The sequence below is a fragment of the Lissotriton helveticus genome, chromosome 1_1, assembly GCF_964261635.1.
Source record: "Lissotriton helveticus chromosome 1_1, aLisHel1.1, whole genome shotgun sequence".
NCBI classification, from domain to species: domain Eukaryota; kingdom Metazoa; phylum Chordata; class Amphibia; order Caudata; family Salamandridae; genus Lissotriton; species Lissotriton helveticus.
In genome coordinates, this window is record NC_136057.1 from 1,366,734,618 (window position 1) to 1,366,762,167 (window position 27,550).

Genomic DNA, 27,550 nt, shown 5'->3' on the forward strand with positions numbered 1-27,550 from the left:
TTAGTCCTGCCGTCTGTTCCATTGGCTAGCTCCATAAATGGAGGCTAGCCATTGGAACAGAGATCTGTCCGTCATGGCCGGACCAGATTCGTGGGCGTTCCCGAGATTTTTTCGCTCTCCGCCTCTGCGATGTCGTCATCGCGGCCGTGGGCGGGGTTTATTTTTTTTGCTCGTCAAGGTTTGTTTTGGCCATTCCGCAGCCGACCGAAGTCCAGGTGAGTTGCTTTCAGCCTCCATTCCCGTAACGTAATGCACTGCATAAAATCGGGTCGGCTTGGTTAAGATTATTTGAGTTTACATTTGAATTGATTCGTCTCTACAGTGTACTGCTTAGTCCCGCCCTCTGTTCCATTGGCTAGCTCCATAAATGGAGGCTAGCCATTGGAACAGAGATCTGTCCGTCCCAGGAGAAATCTTATGTCTCTACAGTGTACTGCTTAGTCCTGCCCTCTGTTCCATTGGCTAGCTCCATAAATGGAGGCTAGCCATTGGAACAGAGATCTGTCTGTCATGGCCGGACCAGATTCGTGGGCGTTCCCGAGATTTTTTCGCTCTCCGCCTCTGCGATGTCGTCATCGCGGCCGTGGGCGGGGTTTATTTTTTTTGCTCGTCGAGGTTTGTTTTGGCCATTCCGCAGCCGACCGAAGTCCAGGTGAGTTGCTTTCAGCCTCCATTCCCGTAACGTAATGCACTGCATAAAATCGGGTCGGCTTGGTTAAGATTATTTGAGTTTACATTTGAATTGATTCGTCTCTACAGTGTACTGCTTAGTCCCGCCCTCTGTTCCATTGGCTAGCTCCATAAATGGAGGCTAGCCATTGGAACAGAGATCTGTCCGTCCCAGGAGAAATCTTATGTCTCTACAGTGTACTGCTTAGTCCTGCCCTCTGTTCCATTGGCTAGCTCCATAAATGGAGGCTAGCCATTGGAACAGAGATCTGTCTGTCATGGCCGGACCAGATTCGTGGGCGTTCCCGAGATTTTTTCGCTCTCCGCCTCTGCGATGTCGTCATCGCGGCCGTGGGCGGGGTTTATTTTTTTTGCTCGTCGAGGTTTGTTTTGGCCATTCCGCAGCCGACCGAAGTCCAGGTGAGTTGCTTTCAGCCTCCATTCCCGTAACGTAATGCACTGCATAAAATCGGGTCGGCTTCGTTAAGATTATTTGAGTTTACATTTGAATTGATTCGTATAAGTTTTCCCCGTGTTTCATTTGCATTTTATTAAAGAATTTGTGCCCACCATTCATCTGTAATTCTACATGGAGTTAATTTGTGTTTCGGGTGAATACTGTTAACAGACGTAACCTGTTTGATCCCCTTTAATTATTAACCCGTTGTAGGCTCGTGTACCTAGTCCTCTTTTGAGTGAAACAAGGAGTGGAGAGTGGAGAGGGAGTGCAGAGAGAGTGGAGAGGGAGTGGAGAGTGGAGAGTGCAGAGGGAGTGGAGAGTGCAGAGGGAGTGGAGAGTGGAGAGTGGAGAGTGCAGAGGGAGTGGAGAGTGCATAGGGAGTGCAGAGTGGAGAGTGCATAGGAAGTGCAGAGTGGAGAGTGCATAGGGAGTGGAGAGTGGAGAGTGCATAGGGAGTGGAGAGTGGAGAGTGCATAGGGAGTGGAGAGTGCATAGGGAGTGGAGAGTGCATAGGGAGTGGAGAGTGGAGAGTGCATAGGGAGTGGAGAGTGGAGAGTGCATAGGGAGTGGAGAGTGAGTGGAGAGTGGAGAGTGCAAAGGGAGTGGAGAGTGGAAAGTGCATAGGGAGTGCATAGGGAGTGCATAGGAAGTGCAGAGTGGAGAGTGCATAGGGAGTGGAGAGTGCATAGGGAGTGGAGAGTGCATAGGGAAGTGCATAGGGAGTGGAGAGTGCATAGGGAGTGGAGAGTGCATAGGGAGTGGAGAGTGCATAGGGAGTGGAGAGTGCATAGGGAGTGCAGAGTGCATAGGGAGTGGAGAGTGCATAGGGAGTGGAGAGTGCATAGGGAGTGGAGAGTGGAGAGTGCATAGGGAGTGCAGAGTGCATAGGGAGTGGAGAGTGGAGAGTGCATAGGGAGTGGAGAGTGGAGAGTGCATAGGGAGTGGAGAGTGCATAGGGAGTGGAGAGTGGAGAGTGCATAGGGAGTGGAGAGTGCATAGGGAGTGGAGAGTGCATAGGGAGTGGAGAGTGCATAGAGAGTGCAGAGTGGAGAGTGCATAGGGAGTGTAGAGTGCATGGAGAGTGCATAGGGAGTGGAGAGTGCATGGAGAGTGCATAGGGAGTGGAGAGTGTATAGGGAGTGGAGAGTGCATAGGGAGTGGAGAGTGGAGAGTGCATAGGGAGTGGAGAGTGCATAGGGAGTGGAGAGTGGAGAGTGCATAGGGAGTGGAGAGTGGAGAGTGAATAGAGAGTGGAGAGTGCATAGGGAGTGGAGAGTGGAGAGTGCATAGAGAGTGGAGAGTGCATAGGGAGTGGAGAGTGGAGAGTGCATAGAGAGTGGAGAGTGCATAGGGAGTGGAGAGTGCATAGGGAGTGGAGAGTGCATAGGGAGTGGAGAGTGCATAGGGAGTGGAGAGTACATAGGGAGTGGAGAGTGGAGAGTGCATAGGGAGTAGAGAGTGGTGAGTGCATAGGGAGTGGAGAGTGGAGAGTGCATAGGGAGTGGAGAGTGCATAGGGAGTGGAGAGTGCATAGGGAGTGGAGAGTGCATAGGGAGTGGAGAGTGGAGAGTGCATAGGGAGTGCAGAGTGGAGAGTGCATAGGGAGTGCAGAGTGGAGAGTGCATAGGGAGTGCAGAGTGCATAGGGAGTGCAGAGTGCATAGGGAGTGCAGAGTGCAGAGTGCATAGGGAGTGCAGAGTGCATAGGGAGTGCAGAGTGCATAGGGAGTGCAGAGTGCATAGGGAGTGCAGAGTGCATAGTGCATAGGGAGTGGAGAGTGCATAGGGAGTGGAGAGTGCATAGGGAGTGGAGAGTGGAGAGTGCATAGGGAGTGGAGAGTGCATAGGGAGTGCATAGGGAGTGGAGAGTGCATAGGGAGTGGAGAGTGCATAGGGAGTGGAGAGTGCATAGGGAGTGGAAAGTGCATAGGGAGTGGAGAGTGCATAGGGAGTGGAGAGTGCATAGGGAGGGGAGAGTGGAGAGTGCATAGGGAGTGGAGAGTGGAGAGTGCATAGGGAGTGGAGAGTGCATAGGGAGTGGAGAGTGGAGAGTGCATAGGGAGTGGAGAGTGCATAGGGAGTGGAGAGTGCATAGGGAGTGCAGAGTGGAGAGTGCATAGGGAGTGCAGAGTGGAGAGTGCATAGGGAGTGCATAGAGGGTGGAGAGTGCATAGGGAGTGGAGAGTAGGGAGTGCATAGGGAGTGGAGAGTGCATAGGGAGTGCATAGGGAGTGGAGAGTGCATAGGGAGTGGAGAGTGGAACGTGCATAGGGAGTGCATAGGGAGTGCAGAGTGCATAGGGAGTGCAGAGTGCATAGGGAGTGGAGAGTGCATAGGGAGTGGAGAGTGGAGAGTGCATAGGGAGTGGAGAGTGGAGAGTGCATAGGGAGTGGAGAGTGGAGAGTGCATAGGGAGTGGAGAGTGGAGAGTGCATAGGGAGTGCAGAGTGGAGAGTGCATAGGGAGTGCATAGGGGGTGGAGAGTGCATAGGGGTGGAGAGTGCATAGGGAGTGGAGAGTAGGGAGTGCATAGGGAGTGGAGAGTGCATAGGGAGTGCATAGGGAGTGGAGAGTGCATAGGGAGTGCATAGGGAGTGGAGAGTGCATAGGGGGTGGAGAGTGCATAGGGAGTGGAGAGTAGGGAGTGCATAGGGAGTGGAGAGTGCATAGGGAGTGGAGAGTGGAGAGTGCATAGGGAGTGGAGAGTGCATAGGGAGTGGAGAGTGGAGAGTGGAGAGTGCATAGAGAGTGGAGAGTGCATAGGGAGTGGAGAGTGGAGAGTGCATAGGGAGTGGAGAGTGGAGAGTGCATAGGGAGTGGAGAGTGCATAGGGAGTGGAGAGTGCATAGGGAGTGGAGAGTGCATAGGGAGTGGAGAGTGGAGAGTGCATAGGGAGTGGAGAGTGCATAGGGAGTGGAGAGTGGAGAGTGCATAGGGAGTGGAGAGTGGAGAGTGCATAGAGAGTGGAGAGTGCATAGGGAGTGGAGAGTGGAGAGTGCATAGGGAGTGGATAGTGGAGAGTGCAGAGGGAGTGGAGAGTGCATAGGGAGTGCAGAGTGCATAGGGAGTGGTGAGTGCATAGGGAGTGCAGAGTGCATAGAGAGTGGAGAGTGCATAGGGAGTGGAGAGTGGAGAGTGCATGGGGAGTGGAGAGTGCATAGGGAGTGCAGAGTGGAGAGTGCATAGGGAGTGGAGAGTGCATAGGGAGTGGAGAGTGCATAGGGAGTGGAGAGTGGAGAGTGCATAGGGAGTGCAGAGTGCATAGGGAGTGCAGAGTGCATAGGGAGTGCAGAGTGGAGAGTGCATAGGGAGTGCAGGGTGGGGAGTGCAGAGTGCATAGGTAGTGCAGAGTGGAGAGTGCATAGGGAGTGGAGAGTGCATAGGGAGTGGAGAGTGCATAGGGAGTGCAGAGTGGAGAGTGCATAGGGAGTGCAGAGTGCATAGAGAGTGGAGAGTGCATAGGGAGTGGAGAGTGGAGAGTGCATAGGGAGTGGAGAGTGGAGAGTGCATAGGGAGTGCAGAGTGCATAGGGAGTGCAGAGTGTAGAGTGCATAGGGAGTGCAGAGTGGAGAGTGGAAAGTGCATAGGGAGTGCATAGGGAGTGCAGAGTGCATAGGGAGTGCAGAGTGCATAGGGAGTGCAGAGTGCATAGGGAGTGCAGAGTGGAGAGTGCATAGGGAGTGGAGAGTGGAGAGTGCATAGGGAGTGGATAGTGGAGAGTGCATAGGGAGTGGAGAGTGGAGAGTGCATAGGGAGTGCAGAGTGCATAGGGAGTGCAGAGTGCATAGGGAGTGCAGAGTGCATAGGGAGTGCATAGGGAGTGCAGAGTGCATAGGGAGTGCATAGGGAGTGCAGAGTGCAGAGGGAGTGCTAGAGAGTGCAGAGTGAGTAGGGAGTGCTAGAGAGTGCAGAGTGAGTAGGGAGTGCTAGGGAGTGCTAGAGAGTGCAGAGTGAGTAGGGAGTGCTAGGGAGTGCAGAGTGACTGCAGAGATTAAGCTAATGGCAATGTAAATGACAATGCCATTTATTTATCTATTTTCAAAACCAACACATAAATACAAATTTTGTCATTTACAATGCCAATAACTAACTTTTCCAAAGGCGAAACCATTGCATTGTAAATGCTTGTTTGTTAATGTGACTGAATAAATTACTTTCCAGAATGATCTGTATAATAACTTCTTTCACTACCTTATCGTGCAACATTTGTAAGTTGCCTGAACCCGAAAATAAACAGATGAAGAGAGGAGAAAGGAGGGAAACGTTTGTATTTTCATCGTAGGAGGTGAATACTCGAATTGTAAGAGTTCAGTCATCTCTGTCTACTTGCTCGAAAGAAGCAGAGGGCTTTCTTGCCCTGAGAAGATAAAAGGAGTAACACTCCTCAAAATGTTACATCATGTTTGTCCCGCGAAGGCTTCTCAGTAGCTTGAGAGTGGCTGAGTCAAAAGAGATGGATTGCATCTCCGTGGATTTCCAAAGATCACTTGTGAAGAATCCCCCCGTCCCCTCTGCTTTGCTGGTGTCCTATATTTGGTGATGTAAGATGGAAGCAAACATGGTTGCTGAGGCTCACACTGCTTCGCTCTTCGCACCACAGTCAGATTATGTTATATTACTTTGTGTGGTTATCTCAGTTGGATAACTGTCTTGCTTTGAAAAAATTGTGCACATGCAGTTTTCGTCCAAATGTTGTGAATTTAAGAACCATGGAAAAGCGCAACTAATGTTGCTGTGCAGGAATATACTTCTAACAGACGATTGAAGCCCATTAAACTGCATAATGTGGTGTTGCTGATGTCTGTACCAGGACCATTACTTGTTTAATAACCATTATTAGTTTTTAAATAATGCTTGCTGCATGAGATTTACAATTTTTGTATTGATATGAGCAACACTTGGTACCATTGCCTTTCAAGATGAAACTCTGGGTGATGTGTAAGAATAATGACAAGCTTTTTAAACCTATGGACAGCAAGGTTTGTGTCATAGAACACCCCATGCATCATTGTTTTGTTATCAGTAGGACATGTAAGGGACCAAATGGTCTTTAAGCTACTCCTTAAGTTCCTGTTCTTAGTTATTTCAAACTTTAATCAGCCTAGTGTATTTTCCTGCCAGTCAATCCAACACCAGCTGGCCATGTTTTACCCATGCTAGGTGCCAAAAGGGTTCTAAGGTTTCAATAAGAAAAAAAGTAGTGTTTAGGAAGGCCATCTGATTATTTGAAGCTTTCAGCTATTGACCCACTCTAGTTGAAGCACAGCAGAGATGTTATTTCCTCCAAAGTCTGTAGGTGGCCGAATAGATATTGAAAGGCCCTTAACATTATTGAACTCGCATATCTTTGGACCGCGGTGACATCGCTGGACGTGACATCAATCAATCTCTGACACAGGTGGCGTCACTTCCTCACAGTGTGGAGGATATATTATGTCAGAAAGTGTAGAATTTAGAAATTACTTTAAAACTTCCTCAGTAGTTCTACAGAGTGCTAGGCTACGATTGAAACATGAGCCACTTAAGAAACTATGCTGTGCTGTAGTCCTAGCCGGATAAACCTCCTTTGGCCACATTATTTCTCTTTTATCCTTGTATGGCATTTCCTACCAACAAATAATGAAAGTCGAAATTGTCTGTAAGGTATTTTTTAGAAGGCCAAGAGGAAATCTCCTCATGTAAACTAGAGAGAGTGGGCCTCTGATGCTCAAAGGAAAGTATTGGGCTCACGTTGAACAGTGAGGACAAGAGGGTAACAAAGAGGAGGCCGGTTCAGCTTTGTTTTATAAGGGCATCAACCATTCAAATGCTTCCTGTCTCAATCTCACTTGTGCAGGGTGCCAGTCTGGCTGGAGTCTAAACCGTATCTCAACTACATAGACCCAGCTGGAGCTTCCCACTTTTGGGAGTATTTGGAAGCATGAGAAGGACTTGTGGCGTGAACCCTCTTTCAATATTTGGCCTGGGAGGAGTAGGTATAATCCTGGCTCTTAAAAGATTATGCAGTTTTTGCTTAGGTTGACAACGTTGATTGCCCTAACACTTATTACAGCATTCATGCTCCAAGAAGTGCAGACTCTTTTGGACAAAGGAGTCATAAAGAGGGTTCCATTCTGGGAAATTGGGAGTGGGTATTACTCGTTATTTCCTCGTGCCAAAACAGGACTGAGGCATTTTCCTTATTTTAGATCTTTTGAACAAATTCAAGATGCTTACGTTGGCCCAGGTACTGTCTGTCCTGCATCCAGTAGACAGGGTGGTGGCTTTCGACCTGCATGGAGCCTACTTTTATGTGCCTCTCCTGCAGTCCCACAACTGCTACTTGCAGTTCAAGGTGAACCAGGAGCATTTCCAATTTGCTGTGCTCCCCTTCGGACTCACTAGTTCCCCTCAGGTGTTAACAAACGTGATAGCGGTGATCGCAGCACACCTTCGGAGGTCAGAAATTTCAGATTTCCACAAACTCAATGAATAGCTGTTGAATGCAGGTTCGCCGCAGTCAACCATAGACCATCTACAGACAACAGTGAGCCTCGTAACATTGTTATGGTTCACTATCAACATGCCGTAGTCACACCTGATGCATTCACAGAGGCTTCCTTTTATTGGTGCTATGCTGGATATGATGCTCTTTTGGGTCTTTCTTCCACCATAGCGAGTTGAGGACGTTCGGACTTTGATCCTGATGTTTCAGCCTCGGTCATGGGTCTCGGTGAGTGTGACAGTGAGGCTTCTGGGCCTCTTAGCATCCTACATCTCGCTCATCAACTATGCCAGGTGGCATATGCCACCTCTGCAGTGGAAACTGCAGTGTCAATGGGTCTAGGACCAGGGAAACCTGTCAGATCCCATCCCTGTTTCAGAGGCGACTGCAAAAGAACCTGCAGTGGAGGTTTAATCAGAACTAGGCTGGCAGAATACCCTTGTCCTTGCCTCATTCAGAGCTGACAGTGTTGACAAAAGCATCACTGCTGGGATGGAAAGTCATCTGGGAGAGGTGGAGATCAGAGAACTTTGGTCTCTGGCTGGAACCCATTTCCACATCAACCTTTTGAAGTTGTCGGCCATGCCTCCTGCACTAGATGCCTTCCTACCATCCATCAAAGGGAGTCTGATTCAAGTTCTCACAGTCAACCCCACTGCCATGTGATGCTGCAACAAGCAGGGCTTGGTGGGGTCCTGGCTCCTATGCACAAAGGCACTTTCACTCTGGAGGTGGCTGGAGCATCAACACATTCTACTGGTTGTAAACCATGTGGCAGGATCTTTGAATGCCAGGGCCTGCAAACGCAGCCGGTGGCGCCTGGCACATTACAAATGGTGGTTACAACCTGAGGTGGCACATCGCATCTTCCAGCAATAGTGGGAATCATGGCTATATATTTTCACCACTATTGAGAACGTGCAGTGCCAAAACTTTTGTGCTCTGGAGTGCCCACGAAGGGCCTCTCTAGAAGATACATTGTGAATAGAATGGTGCTGATGACTCCTGTAAGTCTTTCTGTAACAGCTTCTTCTGCTCCAAATTTTGAAGAAGATTAGGAGTTACTGAACAAAGTCATCCTGGTGGCTCCAGTTTGGGCAAGGAGAATGTGGTACCCAGAACGCCTGAATATAAGCATATGTCATCTAATCAGGCTTCTGCTCCCAGAAGATCTCCGGTTGCAGCAGCTGGGCAGGATCCTGCACCCGAGACTTTGCGATGTGACTTCCTTTTTTTTTTTTTTTAAATTATTTTTATTTATTTTCACCTGGTATAAAGTTACAAGAACATTCGATATTATTTCAAATTAAACAGGTTCATAATATACATACATGTCTATTCTCATCTCATGGAATAACAGTACTCAACATAGATCGAAACTAAATGCCAGTTCAATTCAATTCTAATTTCCCCCAGATTTTCTCATATTTCTGCAATGATTTGACACCTCTAAATTCTGCTAACGCACATTCCATAGTTTTGATTTCGTTAACCAGATACCACCATTCCAAAGCGTTGGGTGGGTTTGGGCTGACCCAAGCTCTAGCTAGAGTTAATTTGGCACAGGAAAGTAAAATAGATAGCAATACAGAGTGTGGTTGATTTGTAGTGTGTAGGCCTAATATTACCATAGGGGCTGTTATTGGTGTGCTGGAAACCTTTTTTATAACTAATATTTTCCCCACTTCTTCCCAGAACTTCCGAAGTTTTGGACATGTGAACAGCATGTGTATAAGATCTGCTGCATATTCATCACATTTTGGGCACTTGGTTTTCTCTCCCAAATTGTTATTAGGGGCCCATTTAGAAATCCTTTCTGGTGTATAGTATAGCATATATATGGTTCTGTATTGCTGTAAACGTAGACTAGAAGATCTTACATGATAATGAATGTTAGTGTACGAGTTGCTTATTTGTTTTCCTGTTACGTTGATTCCCAGTTTTACATTCCATTTATTAGCTAATATTTCGTTATCGTCCGTTCTTAAGTCTGTAAAGATCTTGTATGTCAAACTGATTATTGATTTCTCCTTTTTTGAGTTTAAGATATCCCAAATGCCCCCGCTCGATAAGACTTTAATGCAGTTCTTCCGCACTAAAAAGTCGTATATTTGCCTATATTTAAACTCGTGTGTGTCGGACAATCCATATATTTGTTTTAAAGTACGGAAATCCATTATACCTTGAGAGGTATATAAGTCTCCTAGTACCTTAATACCTTTCGATTGCCACCTTCGGGATTCCCCATCACTAAATATGTTAGGTAGTCCAGGATTGTCCCATAAAGTTAATTGAGTATGATATATGTTGCTTTTACAGTAGATAAGTATCTCTTTCCATATCTTTGCTAAATCCCGTGCAGTCTTAAATGTAACCCTTTTGTAGAAATTGGGGTCTGTGATACGAAGCAAGAATTGTTTGGAATCTCCTTTTAAGAGTAAATGGTGGTAGAAAAGCAGATTCTCTGAGTCTAATAAAGATCTGATACGCCTTATAAATGAGGCCCAAAAGTAGAGTTTCAGATCAGGGAAATTGAGACCGCCTGATCCGATTTGATTTTTTAACATCTTTAGTGATCTCCTGGCTTTCTTATATCCCCAAATAAAGTTACAAAAAGCGCTATCTAGTTGTTTTGAAAAAAAGCTTATTTTGTGCCAACGGGATTGATCTGAATAAATATAAATATTTGGGTATGATTTTCATTTTTATTAAATTTATTCTGCCAATTAAATTTAGTGGAAGTCGGTGCCATTTTTTTAAATTCACAATGGTGGTTTTCATAAGTTTATTGTAGTTGATCTTGTTTAGCTCTTTAATATTTGAGGTGATTTGTACTCCTAAATAAGTCGCAGTCTTACAAATTTCAGGCATTGGTTGGGGGGGGAGAAAATTAGCTATTATTTGAGTTTTGTGAGTGTTTAATTTATAACCAGATACATTGCCAAATTTGGATGCTTCTAAGTTGATTGCTTTCAGGGAGTCGGTAGCCTCAGTCGCATAAATGGCGATGTCATCCGCGTATGCGGTTATTTTTAGGCTCTGCCCGCTGGTTTTAAAGGAAATTATTTCTGGTTGATTATCCAATGCCTTTAAAACGGCTCTAATGATAAGGCGAATAATAAAGGGGATAAGGGGCACCCTTGACGTGTGCCTCTCCTGATTGCAAAATAGTTTGACGTAAGGCCGCAATAACTAATGTATGCGGTTGGATTGTCATAAAGGGCGCGGATCCCATTTAGAAAGTTTCCGCTGAACCCCATATGTCCCATTATATGCCATAGATAGTCCCATCCCACCCGATCAAATGCTTTTTCAGCATCAAGCATTATCATTGCTAAGGGAGTAGACTCTACCTCAGCTAAGTCGAAAGCTGTTATTGCTGTGTTTACATGGGCTGATGTGTCCCTCCCCATCACAAACCCGTGTTGTTGTGTACTTACTATTTTAGGCAATAACGGTGCGAGTCTTCTGGCTAAGCATTTTGCAAATATCTTAGCGTCGGCATTGATTAAGGAGATAGGTCTATATGAGCCCATCTCCTCTTTGGGTTTACCCTTTTTGTGAAAGAATACAATTTTCGCCTTATTCCAAGAGTGCGGAGCGGACCCTGTTCTACTTATATGATTTACTACTTCTAGAAGAAGGGGTGTTAATTCTTCCATACGTGATTTATACAGTTCCAAAGGGATGGTGTCTTCCCCAGCCGCTTTACCTAATGGTAATGTTTTTATAGCTTCGTTTAGTTCTTCTCTAGTTGTTTCTAAAGCCAAGGTTTCTGCTTCAGAGGTGGTTATTTTGTTCGTAGGGTTCTCTTTTAGGTAGTTATCAATTGTATTGCCATTAGGAGTGTTTTCCGGCATATATAAAATTTCATAGTATTTGGCAAATTGTTGTATTATATTGTCTGTCTGGTTATATTTTTTATTGTCAACTCCTATGATTTGTGAGACCGTAGATTCTGCTCTATCTTCTGCTACTTTAAATGCTAAAATTTTGCCAATTTTGTCGCCTCCTTCATATTGTGTGAATTTATATTTGTGGATCTGTGCACTCCTTTTTCTTAACAAGTTTTCTTTGGTCATACATTTTAGCCGACTAAGGTTTGTATTAATGGCCAAAGTTGGCTGATTTCCTCTTAACGCCTCTACTAGTTTAACCTCTTCTACAGCGATATCCGAAGTCAGGGTTAAATTGCACTTGCGTTTTTCTTGATTTTGTTTTAGGATATACGTCTGTACAAACCCTCTAATACTAGCTTTACATGTGTCCCAAACTGTTAGGCAAGAAGCAGTATTTCTATTAAAGATCAAAAATTCTATGATGTGTTGTTTAAGTTGTGTAATGAAAATCGTATTCGACATTAGGTTCCTTGGAAACGTAAAGGCTCTAGGGGGATTGCGTTTTTGAGAAGTAATTAGTTCAACCATAATAGGGTTGTGATCGGATGTGATGCGTGGGTATATAACCATTGTTGAGATAGAGCTCATCAACGACTCTGATATTAAAGCCATATCTAAGCGTGAACATAGTTTGTGAGGAGCGGAATAGTATGTATAACCGGGGGTATTCGGATATAATGAGCTCCAAACATCTTTAACATTATGCAGCTTACATAAATTTAAGATAGACGTTCTGGTTCTAGGCATTCGGACATGATTACCAGGGCGTGTTGTATCCGTCTGACAATTCATAATGCAATTAAAATCACCCATAATTATGACTTCTCCTTCCCATCCTAATAAGGCTATATTTAGTTGTTCATATATTCTTGGATCTTCTCTATTTGGTCCATATACAACACATGCCACGGGCTTCACGTTGTTATGACATAGTTGAATGATTGCCCACCTCCCCCGTTTGTCAGATTGCGTCCTAGTTATTTCTACATTGAATCTTTTATCTTTTAATATAGCCACCCCCCTGACATGAGAAGCAGCTGCAGAGTAGGTTATCATCTCAAAGCCCAGTTGGTTCAGTAGCTTCTTATCACTATCTATGATATGAGTTTCTGACAGAAATACTAGATGGGGATTATACAAGTTTAATTCTTCAGTGACTAAATGTCTCTTACGCTTATTGTTTAACCCTGAGACGTTCCATGCTATACATCTAATCCTTTGCATCTTTAAAGTAATAAATATGGTCAGTGATACCTATTAACAGCATAGTTTGGTTTTCTTCTACATATGAGAAAAAGTGCTTAACAAACATAAATCTCTCCTCGAATCTTTCTACCAGGTTGAAAATATTTTTTTCTTCCCCCCTTTTCGCCCCGCCCTCCCACCACCCTTCCACCCTGCACACACCCTCCTTGAACTGCGAAGACCTACCCTCCCCCTCCCCCCCCTTACCTACTGCTGCCGTTGATGAGGCAGCTCTTGCGGCTAAGAACCTAGGACAACCCCCCCCCTCCACCTTTAATGACTTTATATCTACTAATAGTGTTAGTTCAGTCCCCACACCCCTTTTTTCTTTTTCCCCTTTTCCCCCCCTTTTTTTCCCCCAGAACGCGGAGATAGGTATAAACCACCTCCTTTCATTTCGACTCTGTGTCTAATTACTCTTATTGACACTGGTTAAGAATGCCTGCGCTTCCTGTACTTCATAAAAAAAGTTTGTATGTCCGTTCATGATCACTTTGAGTCGAGCTGGTTCCTGCAAGTATGCTGAGCCACCAAGTTTATTAATTGGGTCAATTAATTTGCGCATCTCCCATCTCTTATCCATCGTAGCTTTGCTTAAGTCCGAGCGTGCAAAGATAGTGAAATTATCGATAATTATCGGAGTGTTGGGTTTAGCTTTTTGCCACACCGCTTGTCGTAGCAGAAAGTTACCAAAATAAATCAATAACGGGCGTGAGAATTTACTGTTAAGACGTTTTTGGCCTAGTGGGAGCCGATGTGCTCTTTGAATTTGGGAATCCCAGTCCCAATCAGAAAGTTCAGGGAATGCACGGGGCATCAGTTTCACCAGGAAGGCTCTGGGGTCAGACCCCTCTGCCCCTTCCGGGATTCCATATAGTTTGAGATTTGATCTTCTTAAGCGATTTTCCAGGTCGTCCACTTTCCCCTGTAGCTGGGTGAGTACTGTGTCATGTCGCTCCACATTAGCGTCGACCCTTTGCGATCTTTCTTCGACCAAGACTGTACGCTGTTGGAGCTCCGTTATCTCCTGTGTGACTCCCTTTAGTATGGAGGCTATATCTGTTATTGAAGTTTGCAGTCTTATGTTATCGTTTTTTAACTGCTGGTAATGTGCCTCCGACTCCGCCCTTTGATTTACAAGAAGATTTAGAATGGCATCTAGCTGGGGGTGTTCGGTTTTGCCCAACTTGGGCTCTTCCATTGGTTTCCCCTGCCTGCTTTCAACGTAAGATTGGTTTAGGTCAGAGTCCGAGCCCAGGTCTGCTGAGGCTGCTGGATCCGATAGGGATAGGGATGCAGCTACAGGGGGGTCATTTCCCCCTTTGATCTGTTCGCTAGCCTGCTTGTTAGTGATAAGATTGGGAATTTGCATCATTGAATAAGGCCCATTGTCCTGGAGCTGTTGTATCCCATTATCGTTGTCTGTAGGGCTGCCCCCTGAGAGCCTTAAAGTCATGTTTTTAACTAGTCCCTTAGCCTCCATCCACTTTCTTAAAGGGCTTTTGTCAATAACAGTTTTTCTTGTACTCAGGGGGATTACTCCTGCTACCATGTTGGTCAAAGTTCTACCTTTTTTTTTTATGAATTGTCTTAGCCTTGCCTCTGCGTTTCCGTGGTGGCAGCTTGGTCAGGGTCTTATTCGCAGGTTTGTCTGATTCCTCCTCTGTATCATAGTCACAGTCCTCAGAGGAGAGATACTCCTCATTAAGTTCCAGAGATTGTTCTGTTCCGTAATTGCTCATAGATTCAGTGACGAGACAGTTAGATTTTTCCACTGTATTTTTGCTTTTGCCTATGGTAGTTTCCATCCCTGCCGAGAATGAAAGGTTAGCGGTGTTTGACGGTAGGGTTCTCTCGTTTAACACCTCCTTTGCCACTTCTAGCCCAATAGTTGTCTCGGGGCTTTCTAGCTCTATTATCTCTTGTGTCTTATTACCTTCAGTCAGGATAGGAGTATTATCGTTATTGTCATTTTTGTTGGATGAGCCTCCGCCTCCGCCCTCCCCTATATTTATCCCGACTTTAGCACTTTCATTAATGTCTGTATTTTTTTTTTACATTATTTTTTTAGGAACTGTCCCACAGTTAAGTAAGGGAGGACGCAGGACCGTCTTACCTGCCATCTTCTTATCGTTCCCCTTGGTAATAGTGATTTTGTCAAGGTTGTCTTTCGCTCCTTGGGCTGATGGGACTTGCATTGCCCTTTCTGCTTCCGTTTCATTCACCTTGACGCTCATTGCCATTTTCTCAGCGCCTCCCAGCGTGTTGGTTACAGTGATCCCTGCAGGTTGTTGAGCTGGGGCTGAGGCTGAGGCTGGGGCTGGGGCTGAGGCAGGGACAGGGCCCGGGATCGAGGTTACCGTTACTGCCGTGGATAAAGATACAGGTACAGGTACAGGCACAGTGATCGTTGCAGCAGCAGCCGCGGCTATTGTTGAGTTTTTAGTGTTTCGAGTAGTTTGCGGAGGGTGCTTGGGCGACATATCTTCTGTTTTTATGATTGCAAATGTAGTTGAAAGCCTTGGTTTGGCCAGTCCAAAAACAATGAACCCAGAGTGAGTGAGCTTTCTCTCGAGCCAGACCTTCACAGCTCGCCAAATCTTCGTGGTGTGCAACAGCATCCGTCAGCCTCCGTCAGCCTTTGGCTGTGATAAGAGCAAGTTGCAACAGTTGCAGCACCGTTGTAGTAAATCTTCCAGCGTTTTTTTTGTTTTTTTCTTCCCTGTCGATCAGACAAACAGCGGTAATCGGCAGTCGGCAGTCGGCAACGCAGCACTGAGGCCGCCGGTCAACAACGCCCTGTCCTGCCAGCTGATGCCGTTGGCGCCGTTGAGAGAGCTCTCTTGGTTTCACCGTCATGGGCTCTGCGGAGCACGTCAGGGGGCGTCAGGAGGCAGACATGGGCTCTGGACCGTATCCGATGTATTCCGATGCCTTCACCTCGAGCAAACAGCCGGCACAGCACTGGTGAGTCAGACTAAGGCATTGCGTCCGCTTTACTCCATCTGACCTCGTTTCATTCCGATATTTGTGCTCCGTATGCTCCGTGCAATTGCACTGCACTTCACTTCACCGCCCGGCTTTGTTAGGTTAAGTTTCGTTGAGACCAGCTATCGGGGTTGGGGAGTTTTGATAGATCTGCTAGCATAGCCGATATCGCCAAGAGGAGGGAGAAAGCTCCTAGCGCGCCGCAAGCAGAGTCCTCACTCCGCCATCTTGGACTCCGCGATGTGACTTCCATGCATGGAGATGTAGATGTGGTAGTTGACTGAATCTGATCCTCCCAAAGTTGTGAAGTCATCTTTGCTGTATGGCACCCTTCTACAAACTCTGTTTATGCTAGGCACTGAAACAAGATTGTAGCCTGGTGTGGCATCTGTAATATGATTAGTTTCAGGCCACAATGTTGGATGTCTTGTAATTTGTTGTATCCTGGGCCCAGCAAGGACTTGCTATGGGCACTGTTAAAGGTTATTTATTGCCTCTTTGGGCCTTTTTCTGTCTATTGCACCAACCATCCTTTTTCAAATCACCTGTATGATGAGGTTTCTAAAAGGTTTGACACATTTGTTTCCTCACAAACCCCATTGGTAATGCCACAGTGGGATCTTAATATAGTCCTTATGTTCCTAAAGTGCGTGCCAGTTGAACCCATGCACAGCTGTCCACTGCATCTCCTGATTCTGAAGACGGTGTTTCTGGTTGGGTGATTTTGGCTCATTGAATGAGTGAACTTCAAACTATCTTGGAGCAGACACCGTATATCACCCCTTCCCCAGACAAAGTGGTAGTGCATACCAGCGTGGGTTTTTAAATATTTTAAACACACTTCATTGATATTTTCGCCGGTACATCCTGGTCTGTGAGGCCCAATTACATACATACTGCAAAAGTATAACCAATACCGGAGAAATAAAAAAAACCATTAAAAGCATCTTTGGCGCAGGTAATACAACGTGGCCTTTTTACCTAAATTTGTTACTTCTTTAGACATTGGACAATCCCTCACTCTTCCAATATTCCTTGCCCTGCCTCACCGCTTGAAAGAGGAGCGACTTCATCAACTGGACCCCTGAAGAGCATTTACATTGATTGAACTAAAGACCACCGGGTGGGCGGTCAGCTCTTTGTTGGGTTCTCTAGGGCAAAGAAAGGCAAGACAGTGAAGAAAAGGACTTGGTCAAGGTGGATAGTCCTCTGTATAAAGATCTGCTACGCAATGGGCAAGAAGCAGCCTCTGGAATGTTTGGGGCCTGTTCCACCAGAGCCAAGGCTGCTACCGGTGCGCTGATAAGCAGAGGCCCTGCATTTGACATCTGTTCGGCTGTGACGTGGGCATCAGTACACGCATTCATGATGCACTACTGTCTTGCTAGCCCAGTCTATAGGGAAGGGCATTTTGTTTGGTTGGTTTTGCAGGACTTTTTGATCTGAGACATTCCACAAACCCACCATCTTGAGAAGTTAGAAGTAGTCATCAGAAGAACAAGTTACTTACCTTTGGTAACGCTCTTTCTGGTGGATACAGTATCTAACTGCAGATTCCTTACTGCCCTCCTGCCTCATCGTTCTATGGAATGGTCTCTTTATTGATGTAAAAAGGTCCTAATTTAGGAATGTGTATACTGGTATTACTGATTATTTCTGGGCTGGTGTCAGAGGGCATAGACCGAGTTGAGAAAGAAACTGACATCAGCACTCTGGGGTGGCGCATATATGCAGCTTTGTCACTTCTGGGGCAGAACGAAGTTGGCATAGAAACACACTATACCACCTTCTGACACTTGGGAGCATTGCTGTTTAAATCTTCGGATCCAGTCTGGCACCGAGGGATATTCTAAAGGTTAGGAATCTGTGGTTAAATAGAGTATCGATCAGTAAAAGTATTAGTGAAGTAAGTAATTTGTTCATTTACGCTACACGAAAAATGGTATTAACATGGTGCATTTTCCCCAGAATAAAATTTCCTTTTTATAAATCTTGTGGCTTTAAAAGTAACATAGCCTAATAATACTATATCATAGGGCATTGCGCCCTGCCTTATGCTTCTGCTCTCAAATGTTATGTCACTTATTTCTAAAGTAACATACAATCACCTTGAATTTGACTGTAAATGTTGAGGGACTAAGAGAGGGGAGGAATGGAAATAGAACCATAGAGAAGCATTGGCGAGGGAAGTTAGAGGGAAAGAGTGAAGAGCCTTTTGGATGAAGTAATTTCCCAAAACACCTATGTCCCACTGGGCGGAGATATTGCTTTGTGAAAACCTACATTTAGGCACCAAACAGGCACACAGGGAAGAAAGGGTCAGGAGAGGTATTAGGGAGGCAGAGAAGGAGAGAGGTGGAGGGAATAAGAGAGGGCAGGAGTGGGACGTCAAGGAGTGGAGGAGGCTTGGGGTGGCAGTGCGTGAACTGTGGTGCTGGCACAGAGTTTGGAAACATGGTACACTTCTCAAGAGATACTAGGGTGGCCAGTAAGAATTCTTGGGCAACAGCCGTATACCAATATGCAGTGTTGTAGGCTGATGTTTCATGCTTCTTCTCACTAATAGATTTACCTGTGAGTGCAGAACTGAATAGGGCGTTGTAGGGACAGAAAAATAGATTCTCGTTTCTCTGGGAGCTCAGGGCTCTGAAATGACAGGCATCAGGTTTAAAAGAAAAACCCTCCACTGGATGTTTAAGGCCAAGCCCTCACACTTGCCTTGAATGACAGTTTCACCCCTCAACAGTGGCGGCTGGTGACATTTTAAAGTAAATGCCTTTCTCAGATGTCATGAGACGAGTGAGCCTAATTCTTACAGTTCTGGCGGCCAAACAATGACCAATGCCAGAGGAACAGTAACCCACTGACTGAACTACCTTAAAAACAATAAGGGTCAAATATAAACATTTCTGAAAATAATAAGCTATCAATATTTGTACCTCGTGGACGAAATGTAAATGACAAGACTTGCTGTCCTAGATCAACTAATAAGGGGATCAAAAGAAAACCGATTCAAACCTTCAAGATGTTGTATGTAACAAAAAAGAGATCCTCAGACTTTAACTTCAGACGTCTGGAGTTAAAGTCTCTGTCTGAGGATCTCGTTTTTGTCATATCATGATAAATCATTGGCCAGCAGCACTAGCTCTCGGAAAAGCACAGAAACCTTCACTTTGACTTTTTTTTCAAAAGGGTTTAATGAATTTATTGCGGAAATACAAATAACTCGAAATTTCTGCAGTGTTTTGCCACGAGTGTTGTATATTAATTATTTAACGGAATGCACGCAGCCGGCAGCTCCCTCCTCATTCTTTTATCTCACACATCACGTCTTACTTCTCTATTTTGCTGGTAAAAAAATAAATCAAACTCTTAGTTTTAAGCAGTTAGTTAACAAATTGAGATGGTATCATCGTTACATAGTGATGCAGTTCATTTTACAGAAGCTCACCCTGCCCTTTTTGCTATATAAAGCGTGACCTCATACCGGAGATATCATCTTAATGATTCCATTTATAGTGTTATTCAGTTTACAAATCCCACTTGTGAGGCTGCGCACTCTTTTCATTATTGTGTTTCCTTTAATTTACAACAAATTATGACTTGCAAGAGAGTGGGACAAGCGAGACTAGAAGACTGCTAAGTTACCCCAGCACATGTTGCCTGATTACTCGAGTCGCCTGATTGAAATAAAATATTCAAGTGTAAGTAAGACACTGCATCAAGGCACGCTAAAATAAGGTTTTTTTCACTACATGAAAATGTCTGTCCCTCTTGGCCAATTGTCTGTGCTCTCCGAGGTTGGAAAAGAGAAGCGTCGGGTGGCTATAAACTCAATTTTACGTTTACTCTGCTAAGAACGTAACATTACTAAAAGTATCAGCAATGTAAGCAAATAATGCTTAATTAGGAGGTAGAAAACGGGTGCAAATATGAATTTCCAGACTCTACCGGGCGGGCTAGTAAAGAGTCCTTGGTTCGCCCCGAGGTCCCTACATGTGTCTGTTGATGTGAATGTTGCCTTAAACGGAATTTATAATTGGTGTGGCAGGTCCTTTTATTATATTTAAACACTTGTTTGTCACACGGTGCCATGTTGAAAATAAAGCCGTCGGGGAAAAATATATATTTCTGGTTGATTCATACACTCCCCGTGTCAGGAGCCCTTGCCCTGTTTTCCAGTAATGACTGGGAGATGCATTGGTGCGCGGCAGTAAACGTACCCTCCCTCACGCCTCCCCCCTTAGCGCTCGGGTCATCTTGGCATGTAGAGGGCGTGGGTTGCCGTGTGGCGTGTGAGAGGGTCAGGCGAGGCCTGGAAGCTGCACACACACCAGTCCATTAAGAACAGCCTCGCCAGAACCTTCCCATCTAATAACGCTCAAGCGCCTTGACAGAAGCGCTTTAATCAGAGTCATTCCCATCAAAATGGCCAGCCACACGCCTCGCGCTTGATAGTTATGATTTATAAAGCACGCACCGTGCAGTGAGTGACCCGCCCTGAAGCGCTGCCCGGCAACTTGAGGTCTGGCTCCACACCTGCCTGCTGCTGGTAGTTCCACTCCTTCGGGGCGAAGTTACTATCCACCACTTCGAACTTAAAATTGGTGCACGTCACCTGGCGAAGAACGTAGACCCACCACCGAAATGGCCAATCACAGTGCGGCAGTTCCACCACTCACGCGGGATACCCAATGCTTTTAATACCTGCCCTTGGTGTCTCAGCCAATCCAGACGCTGCATTAGCAGCGCCAGGATTGGCTAGAGCAGGGAGACGCCCGCCCATACATGAAGTAACCCTCGGCCTCTTGGGTCAACCCTCGCTCTCCTACAGTACAGGTCAGGATGGTAGTAGATGGCTGTAGTGCGCATGTTCGGGCTGGTCATAAAAATGACCAGCCCAATATCAAACATGCGCACTATTGCAGCTGCGCTTAGTGCGCACTGCTCCCTGTCACTCAACATTTGCTGCTGCAGCCCCGCCCCCACCCCCTTTATTGGCCGAGTGCCTCGGACGTGTCCCGGAGAACATCAGCGCGAGAGGGAGACTGCCAGTGCCGACTGCGCGAGTAGTTCTAACTTTTTAATTATGATGAAGTACAGAAGTAATTAGTTGCTTGTGTGACAGGGGCCATGTGGCTAGTGGGGCAACGCCCCATCGCCCCTAATGGACCCACCGCCACTGCCCCTCAACACCTTACCCTAGGTTAAAGTTAGGTGGCCCCTGTGCTCCTAGCTCGAGAAGGACCAAAGCTCATGTTTAGGAGAAAGTACAACTTATCAATTCCTCCTTCCCTTCAGCTGGGCCATCAACTACGCTAAAGTCCACTCTAGACCCTCCTGGCAACTGGTCCGAATGTCACCCGTTTTGCCCAGAAGCTTCCCTGATAGTACTGAACAAATGTAAATCAGGTTCGCCTGGCGATCCCTGCCCAGCTAAGTCCTTTACATTGCTTGCTCCATGGCTCAATTCGCAGCTGAACCCAATTTGACACTCCTCTCTGATAACATGCACTTTTCCAGCCACCTGGAAATTGGCCTATGTCCTGCCTATTCTTAAGAAACCAGACGCGGATCCAGCAGAGCTCAAGACTTTTAGGCCTATCTCCCTTTTGCCAGCACCGGCCAAAATTCTTGAGAAGGAAGTCCAGAAGCAGCTATCTAATTTCCTGGAGTCTAACAACTGTCTCCATGACTCCCAGTCTGGTTTCAGATCGGGTTATAGCATGGAGACAGCTCTTTTGGAAGTTGCGGAAACTGTATGTGAAGCCTTAGACCAGGGTAGCTCCGTAATGCTTGTGCTGTTGAATTTATCTGCAGCATTCGATACAGTGTCTCATTGGATTCTTTCGGAGAGACTTGAGCATCTGGGAGTGACGGGGACCATGCTGGCCTGGTTCCGCTCATGTCTGGAGGGTCGGTCTTAGCAGGTATTTCTCCACCCCCATGTGTCCTCACAGAAACACCTCGTGTGCCGGGTCTCCCAAGGCTCGACTCTGAGCCCTACATTATTTAATGTCTATCTAATCCCCCTTGCACCTTTAGTAGAGCAATGGGGAGTGAAAGTTGAATCCTATGCTGATGATACTCAGCTTGTGTTCTCTTTTAGAGAACACTCCGAGGCAGCTTTCACCAACTTTAAGCATTGCCTGAACAACATCTCGGCTTGGATGACGGATAGCTGCTTGAAATTAAATACCAATAAAACAGAGGTCTTGTTTTTCAATCAAGCCTCTCATTTGCTATCCGAACTCTGGTGGCCATCTGAGCTAAACCCCCCGCCGATCCCAGTAGATTCAGATAGGAATCTGGGGTTCAAATTCGACACAAACTTCTCTTGCAAGGCCCAGATATGCCAAGTCTCCTCGTCCTGCTGCTGGAAGCAGAGAGACATGTGGGTATTTCTTTATCTCCTGACTATGGACTGCAGGAAGTCTGTGGTCCATGCATTGGTCATGTCCCCGCTAGACTATGCCAATAGCCTATATATTGGACTACCACCTTATCTGATCCGAAGGCTGCAAATTATTCAAAACACTGTGGCCAGACTTATTAGGAATTTGCCGTTCAACCACCATATATCCCCCCATCTGCGGAGCCTCCATTGGCTGCCTGTCAAAAGGAGGATCGAATTCAAGGCATTTTCTATTGCCTATAGAGCCACCAGAGATTGGGGCCCGGGCTACTTGAAACAGAGACTCCAGAAATATCACCATGATAGGGCTTTGAGATCTAATCACCAGAAACTACTCAGAGTTCCTCGTTTCTCTAAAGCCAGGATAGGTGGTCGAGACTTTTCAGTGAGAACTGCATCACTCTGGAACACTATGCCTATCCATTTTCGTAAGTTAGAGTCAGAACTAGCATGTAGGAAAGCACTGAAAACCTGGCATTTCAGCTTCCCGGAGCTCTTTTCTCTCGCTGCCGAATCTGTTGCTAGCGCCGGGACACCTCTGGTGGAGGTAGCCGTGTGCTGTAGAAGTGTTCTATTATTATTATTATTAGTAGTAGTATTAGTAGAAGTAGTGGGTCTATAAGAGAGAAAGGCTTTGCAATACAACACAGTGTAATTCAGAAAAATTTATTTTATTGATTTGACAAGTGAGACAGGTCTTGCCAAAGAGTTTACCAGTAGTGATTCATACATTATATGTGCATCAATTGTACTTCCAGAAAACTGAACAGTGCAAACTTTCCTAACAGATATTTGCAGTTAATCTCACTAATAGCCTGTTTAACATGAGCAAGCACCGCACAGTGTGCAAGAGACACCTAGCCCAGCTCATCTTTCATATAGAACCCTTCTCACTCAGTCCTGTGGCACCTCATCTCTGTTTCTTCTTCATTGAAGAAACACCTTTATGAAATATTCATGCAGGAATACCCATGAGCGACGATTGTCCAACTTTGTGTTGGACTGTAAATGTGATCCCAAGACCCCTCAAACTTGGTCCTTGCACTATTGGTCAGCAGGCACTCTCTGCACTCTCCTATCCTCTCCTATCATTATGTTTAAGCTCTCATGACTACATCTGTGGGATTGATGAGAATCAGAGCACCCAACAACATGGCATGATAAATGAGAGAAATATTGGGGACAGTTGGGTATTTAGTTCCCCTTCAACGAAATGTTTCATTGCCGCGGTGACCAACTATAGCAAGGCAGAGTGTGAGGGGCCGTGTTTGCACAGACCTGTGACCCTTAGCAATGACCCCTTTGACCATCAGGTCCTAGCCATGTGAATTTTGTTATCCATTAAATTGTGCTAAGGTAATGTCAATAGGTCATTTCTAGGGTTGGTCACCATGTTTTCCAAAGATGGAAGTATGGTGATGACAGTACTGCTGTGCAACATCTCTATGGAAGGAAAATACATAGCAGTGACATTTATCTTGCAGCCTACATTCTGAAAACAGTGCTGCATGTACATACTAGCAAGTGCTCCTCATGTCCTTGCATGTGACATAGCGTCAATTCTACAAAATTAAAAGCATTTCTGAACGCTAATTCTGTACCATATCCAGTGTGGGAGAAGAAACCGTTACTTAACTGTAACACCTTTTTATAAAACCGTTGCTCTAGCATTCAAACTTTGACAATTCATAGCGACCTCACCTCTGATTGACATCACTGTGCTCTTAAGCTGATGTTGTTGAACTTAAATAGGACTGATAATTTTCTGTTCAAAGTATTCAGATTTCTCAGGCTGGAGGCAGAGGATATTTCAGAAAGCATGTTGATCTATAATAGTAAATAGTAGGCAACGAGAACAAAGCAGCTTATTATTTTTTCTCTCTTGCTTCCCAAAGAATGCAGATGGCGGAATACCACAAGAAGTAGCAGAAGCCTTGGATGCTGCACTTGCAGCACAGAACTGATCTCCATCTATTCCGTGAGACGTGGGTGCTTTGACTAAGACCATTGCCCTGCCAAGCAACTCATTAACATGTCTTTCGGCTTGCTCCATGTGACAGCTGGTATCTTTAAATGCAGGAATGGGGTAGTCTCATTTTTATGTATGTATATTGTGTGTTTAATGAATAAGTGCCAAACTGGCAATCTAGCAACCTGCATTGTTATGTTAATTCAAAATATGGATGTAAGCCGTGTTGGCTAGATGTTCAATGGATGACAAGTAATTCCTATGCTGGAAAGTGCCTTCAAACGTCTAGAGTGGGTGGAAACTGTGCCTCCAGAGCTTTCGGAGTCACCAGCTAGTTGAAAATGTTTCCCATCTCCCTTTACTCCAATTTGGCCCTTGTAAATGCTCTGCAGAAGCCTAAACTCAAGATTAAACACCCACACAATCGGCTGTAGGTGATTTGACCAACCTCAAATGTCTTAAAATGCTTATGCCAGAATTTCTGAAATAATTGTAAGACTAACTCCTTTTGAAATGTTCTTTCAGTAAATGAAAGCACAATAGTTCACAGAAGCCAACTAGATATTATCAAACCGAGGAACTTTCTTTTATTCTTATTGGTACTGTTGGAAGATTAGGGAGTACAAAAGAAGTATATTTTTATAATTGCTGGACTCTTTAGAAATTATTCAAATGTTGAATTCCTTTTTACTGATAGACCTTCAACTGTACAGAGAGCATTACATATATATGATAAGATAGTATATGGGTGTCTGCAGGGTCAGACTAGGTCAGAAAATAGGCCTGGGCACCAAAATAAATGTGGCTCCCATTAATGAATTAGATTGCTAGCAAAAAGTAGCCCATGTTTGCAAATTGGGGCAGTTTTTAACTTTTAAAGACCCACTGTATAAATGATTTGAGAGGTATGGAAGACGGCATGTATTTGAGCTTGCTACGGGCACAGTTTGTTTTAATATCAGGAACATGAACAGTAACAAAAAACAGCCCAGAGATCATGAAACTGGCCCATAAGCATCCACAAAATCGTCCTACACACTGAATGTTAGACCAGCCCTCCAGGCACTGTCTTTTTGCCCTATAAGCCAGTTAGACCCTGGAAGCCTTCAATCACAGTATAAAACAGGTTGTAATTTCCTTGATATAGTTGAGTTGTGATGTCGCTAGTCACTTGTAATAAGAAAATGACGTAACTGTAAAAAATGTATTGCAATTGATCTCACAATGCAGACTGCCAGAGCCAGCAGTCAAAGTGAAAGGCAGGTCGCAGACTACAATTACAGCTAAAGTTTAAACAATGGAAACGAGAACTGGCTTTTTGCTCCTCTGATCTGTTTTTCTAAAATAAACTGTGCCCAGCAAAAATTATATATTTATGGCAACATGTTTATTTTCAACACATAGTTCTTACAGCTAAAAAAACAATCTCTCTGCATATTACTACTTATGCTGAGCTACAGTCCTTTTTTTATTCTGATTTATATTCAACAGATTCTACTATATTTGTGCCACAAATTACTGCTTTTTTGGCATGTTTAATGTTGCAATATAGATTTCACTTTTATTTTTCATGTCTACAACCATACTATCTCTTTCATGTAAAGGGTAAAGCCGCGAAGGATTGAAGTGGTTTGTGGTAAGGGTGAAGGTGATGGTGTGACCATTTATTACAATGCATTCAATATCCGCTGCCATATTTTGAAAGGATATTGCAGATCATGCCGACCATTCATGATGCTATAAAGGAACTCTGCTTTTGGCTTCATTTCTATATATAGGCACAAAATTCAATAGTGACTTACAATATCTTTGAAATGTACTGCAGGGGGTACTTTATGCCATACAATTTACACAGTATGAGTTGCTTGACCATCTTCTGTGGTCTCTTGACTCTACCTCCAATCAAACAGATACATGGCATTGTCTAAAACGCCAAAATAAATAAAGTGTAACCATGAATATGGTCCATAAATTCTACTGTGCTATTAAGGCATGCAATAATACCTCTTCTTTCAGCAGATATGCCACATTTATTCCAGGTAAAGGCCATATGTACAGTCCCAGGTCTCACTCAGCACACATACATCCCTTTCACTCTACTGATTGCAGACCTCTGAATTGGAAGTCATCTCTGGGCAATAAAAAAATCATAAGGCTAAATGTTGAGTGCTTTATTAACATCACCAGGACTTCAGGATGACATTATTGGTCTTTATTACCCAATATGTATTTTTTATATTACATGTAAAGAAAAATATAGGCTTCCCAGTGGTTGAACATACGCAGTTTGCAGTAAAGACATACATCTAAGAGGTTTTAAAACGAGTTTGTGTGCATTAACAATAGTCAAACATGATGTTTTTATGTGAATTACTGTTATTGTTGTCTATTGTGGGCAGGTGCCATGCCTCTTGAGACAGATTATATAGGGTTGTTATGCTGCGCTCATTTTCATGTGTGGAAGTCATAACTAAAAGTGTTTATCCAGAGCACCTGTGGTTAAATTGTACAGTAAGAAAATATCTCCTTTAATAAGTCTTGTGACCGTGAGCCCAGATGTTTACCTACATTTTCAGAGCGGCACCTGGTTAACAATTTACACCGATTTGGAGGAGAAAAAGAGCAAATACTCTCCCCATTAAATTTAACTTTTTACAAAATAAAGTGGTTGTTAACTGGACCTTATAAGGCAATAAGAAGGGATTTCTCCAGTTAATTAGGTGAGCATTGTTAATGTGATAAAAATTTGACCATTGCACTATAATATAAAATGTGTGATTATATATTTATTACTTTCCTTGTTGCCAATAGCATATTAGGGCACAATTCAGTGGCATGACATAAATATACTTACTAATGTCCACTCTGTCATGACATTAATAAACATATCCATATCCACTCTTGATGCATAGATAAACACACCACACTCACTTGGGGATTCTTTTAAAAATGTTCATCTTTTGAGTTCAAAATATAAAACAAAACAGAGAAATGTTCAGGAAACAAACAGGGAAAATACAGTGTGTGGTTGAAATCAGGGGACAAAGGATGCTCTGTGAGTCCGTACCAGTGCAGATGACATACATCCATTTGGTCAAAATGTATTCAAATTGCATTATTTTTTTACTAATTTTGACCTGTTTTGGGCTCTTTAGTTTGCAGTAACTGATGTTATTTCCTGCTTCCCATTCTTATTTATTGACAATGGTAAATTTAAAAAATCATGTAAAATTCACCCCTGCCTTGCCTTTCAATTTGTTTATGGTTTGCTTCCGATTGTCACGTAAAACTGCACAATATGGCTGTAATTTTACAAGTCGGGAAGGGGCTTTGCCTTTCAATTTCTCTTTACCATATTAGGGATATTGGCTACCTATCCTGTGACCTCAAAGGCCTCTTACTTAACATGTATTATAATGGCAC

General features: G+C 44.6%; 1 protein-coding gene across 1 annotated transcript in view; it reads left to right on the forward strand.

The window, feature by feature from the left end:
* Positions 1-27,550, forward strand: part of FAM227A (family with sequence similarity 227 member A) — a 102,979-nt gene extending 75,429 nt beyond the window's left edge. The window contains exon 17 of the mRNA XM_078683601.1: positions 24,054-27,550. Coding sequence (XP_078539727.1) covers positions 24,054-24,122 — 69 coding nt within the window. The 3' untranslated portion in view covers positions 24,123-27,550. The remainder of the gene's footprint in view (positions 1-24,053) is intronic.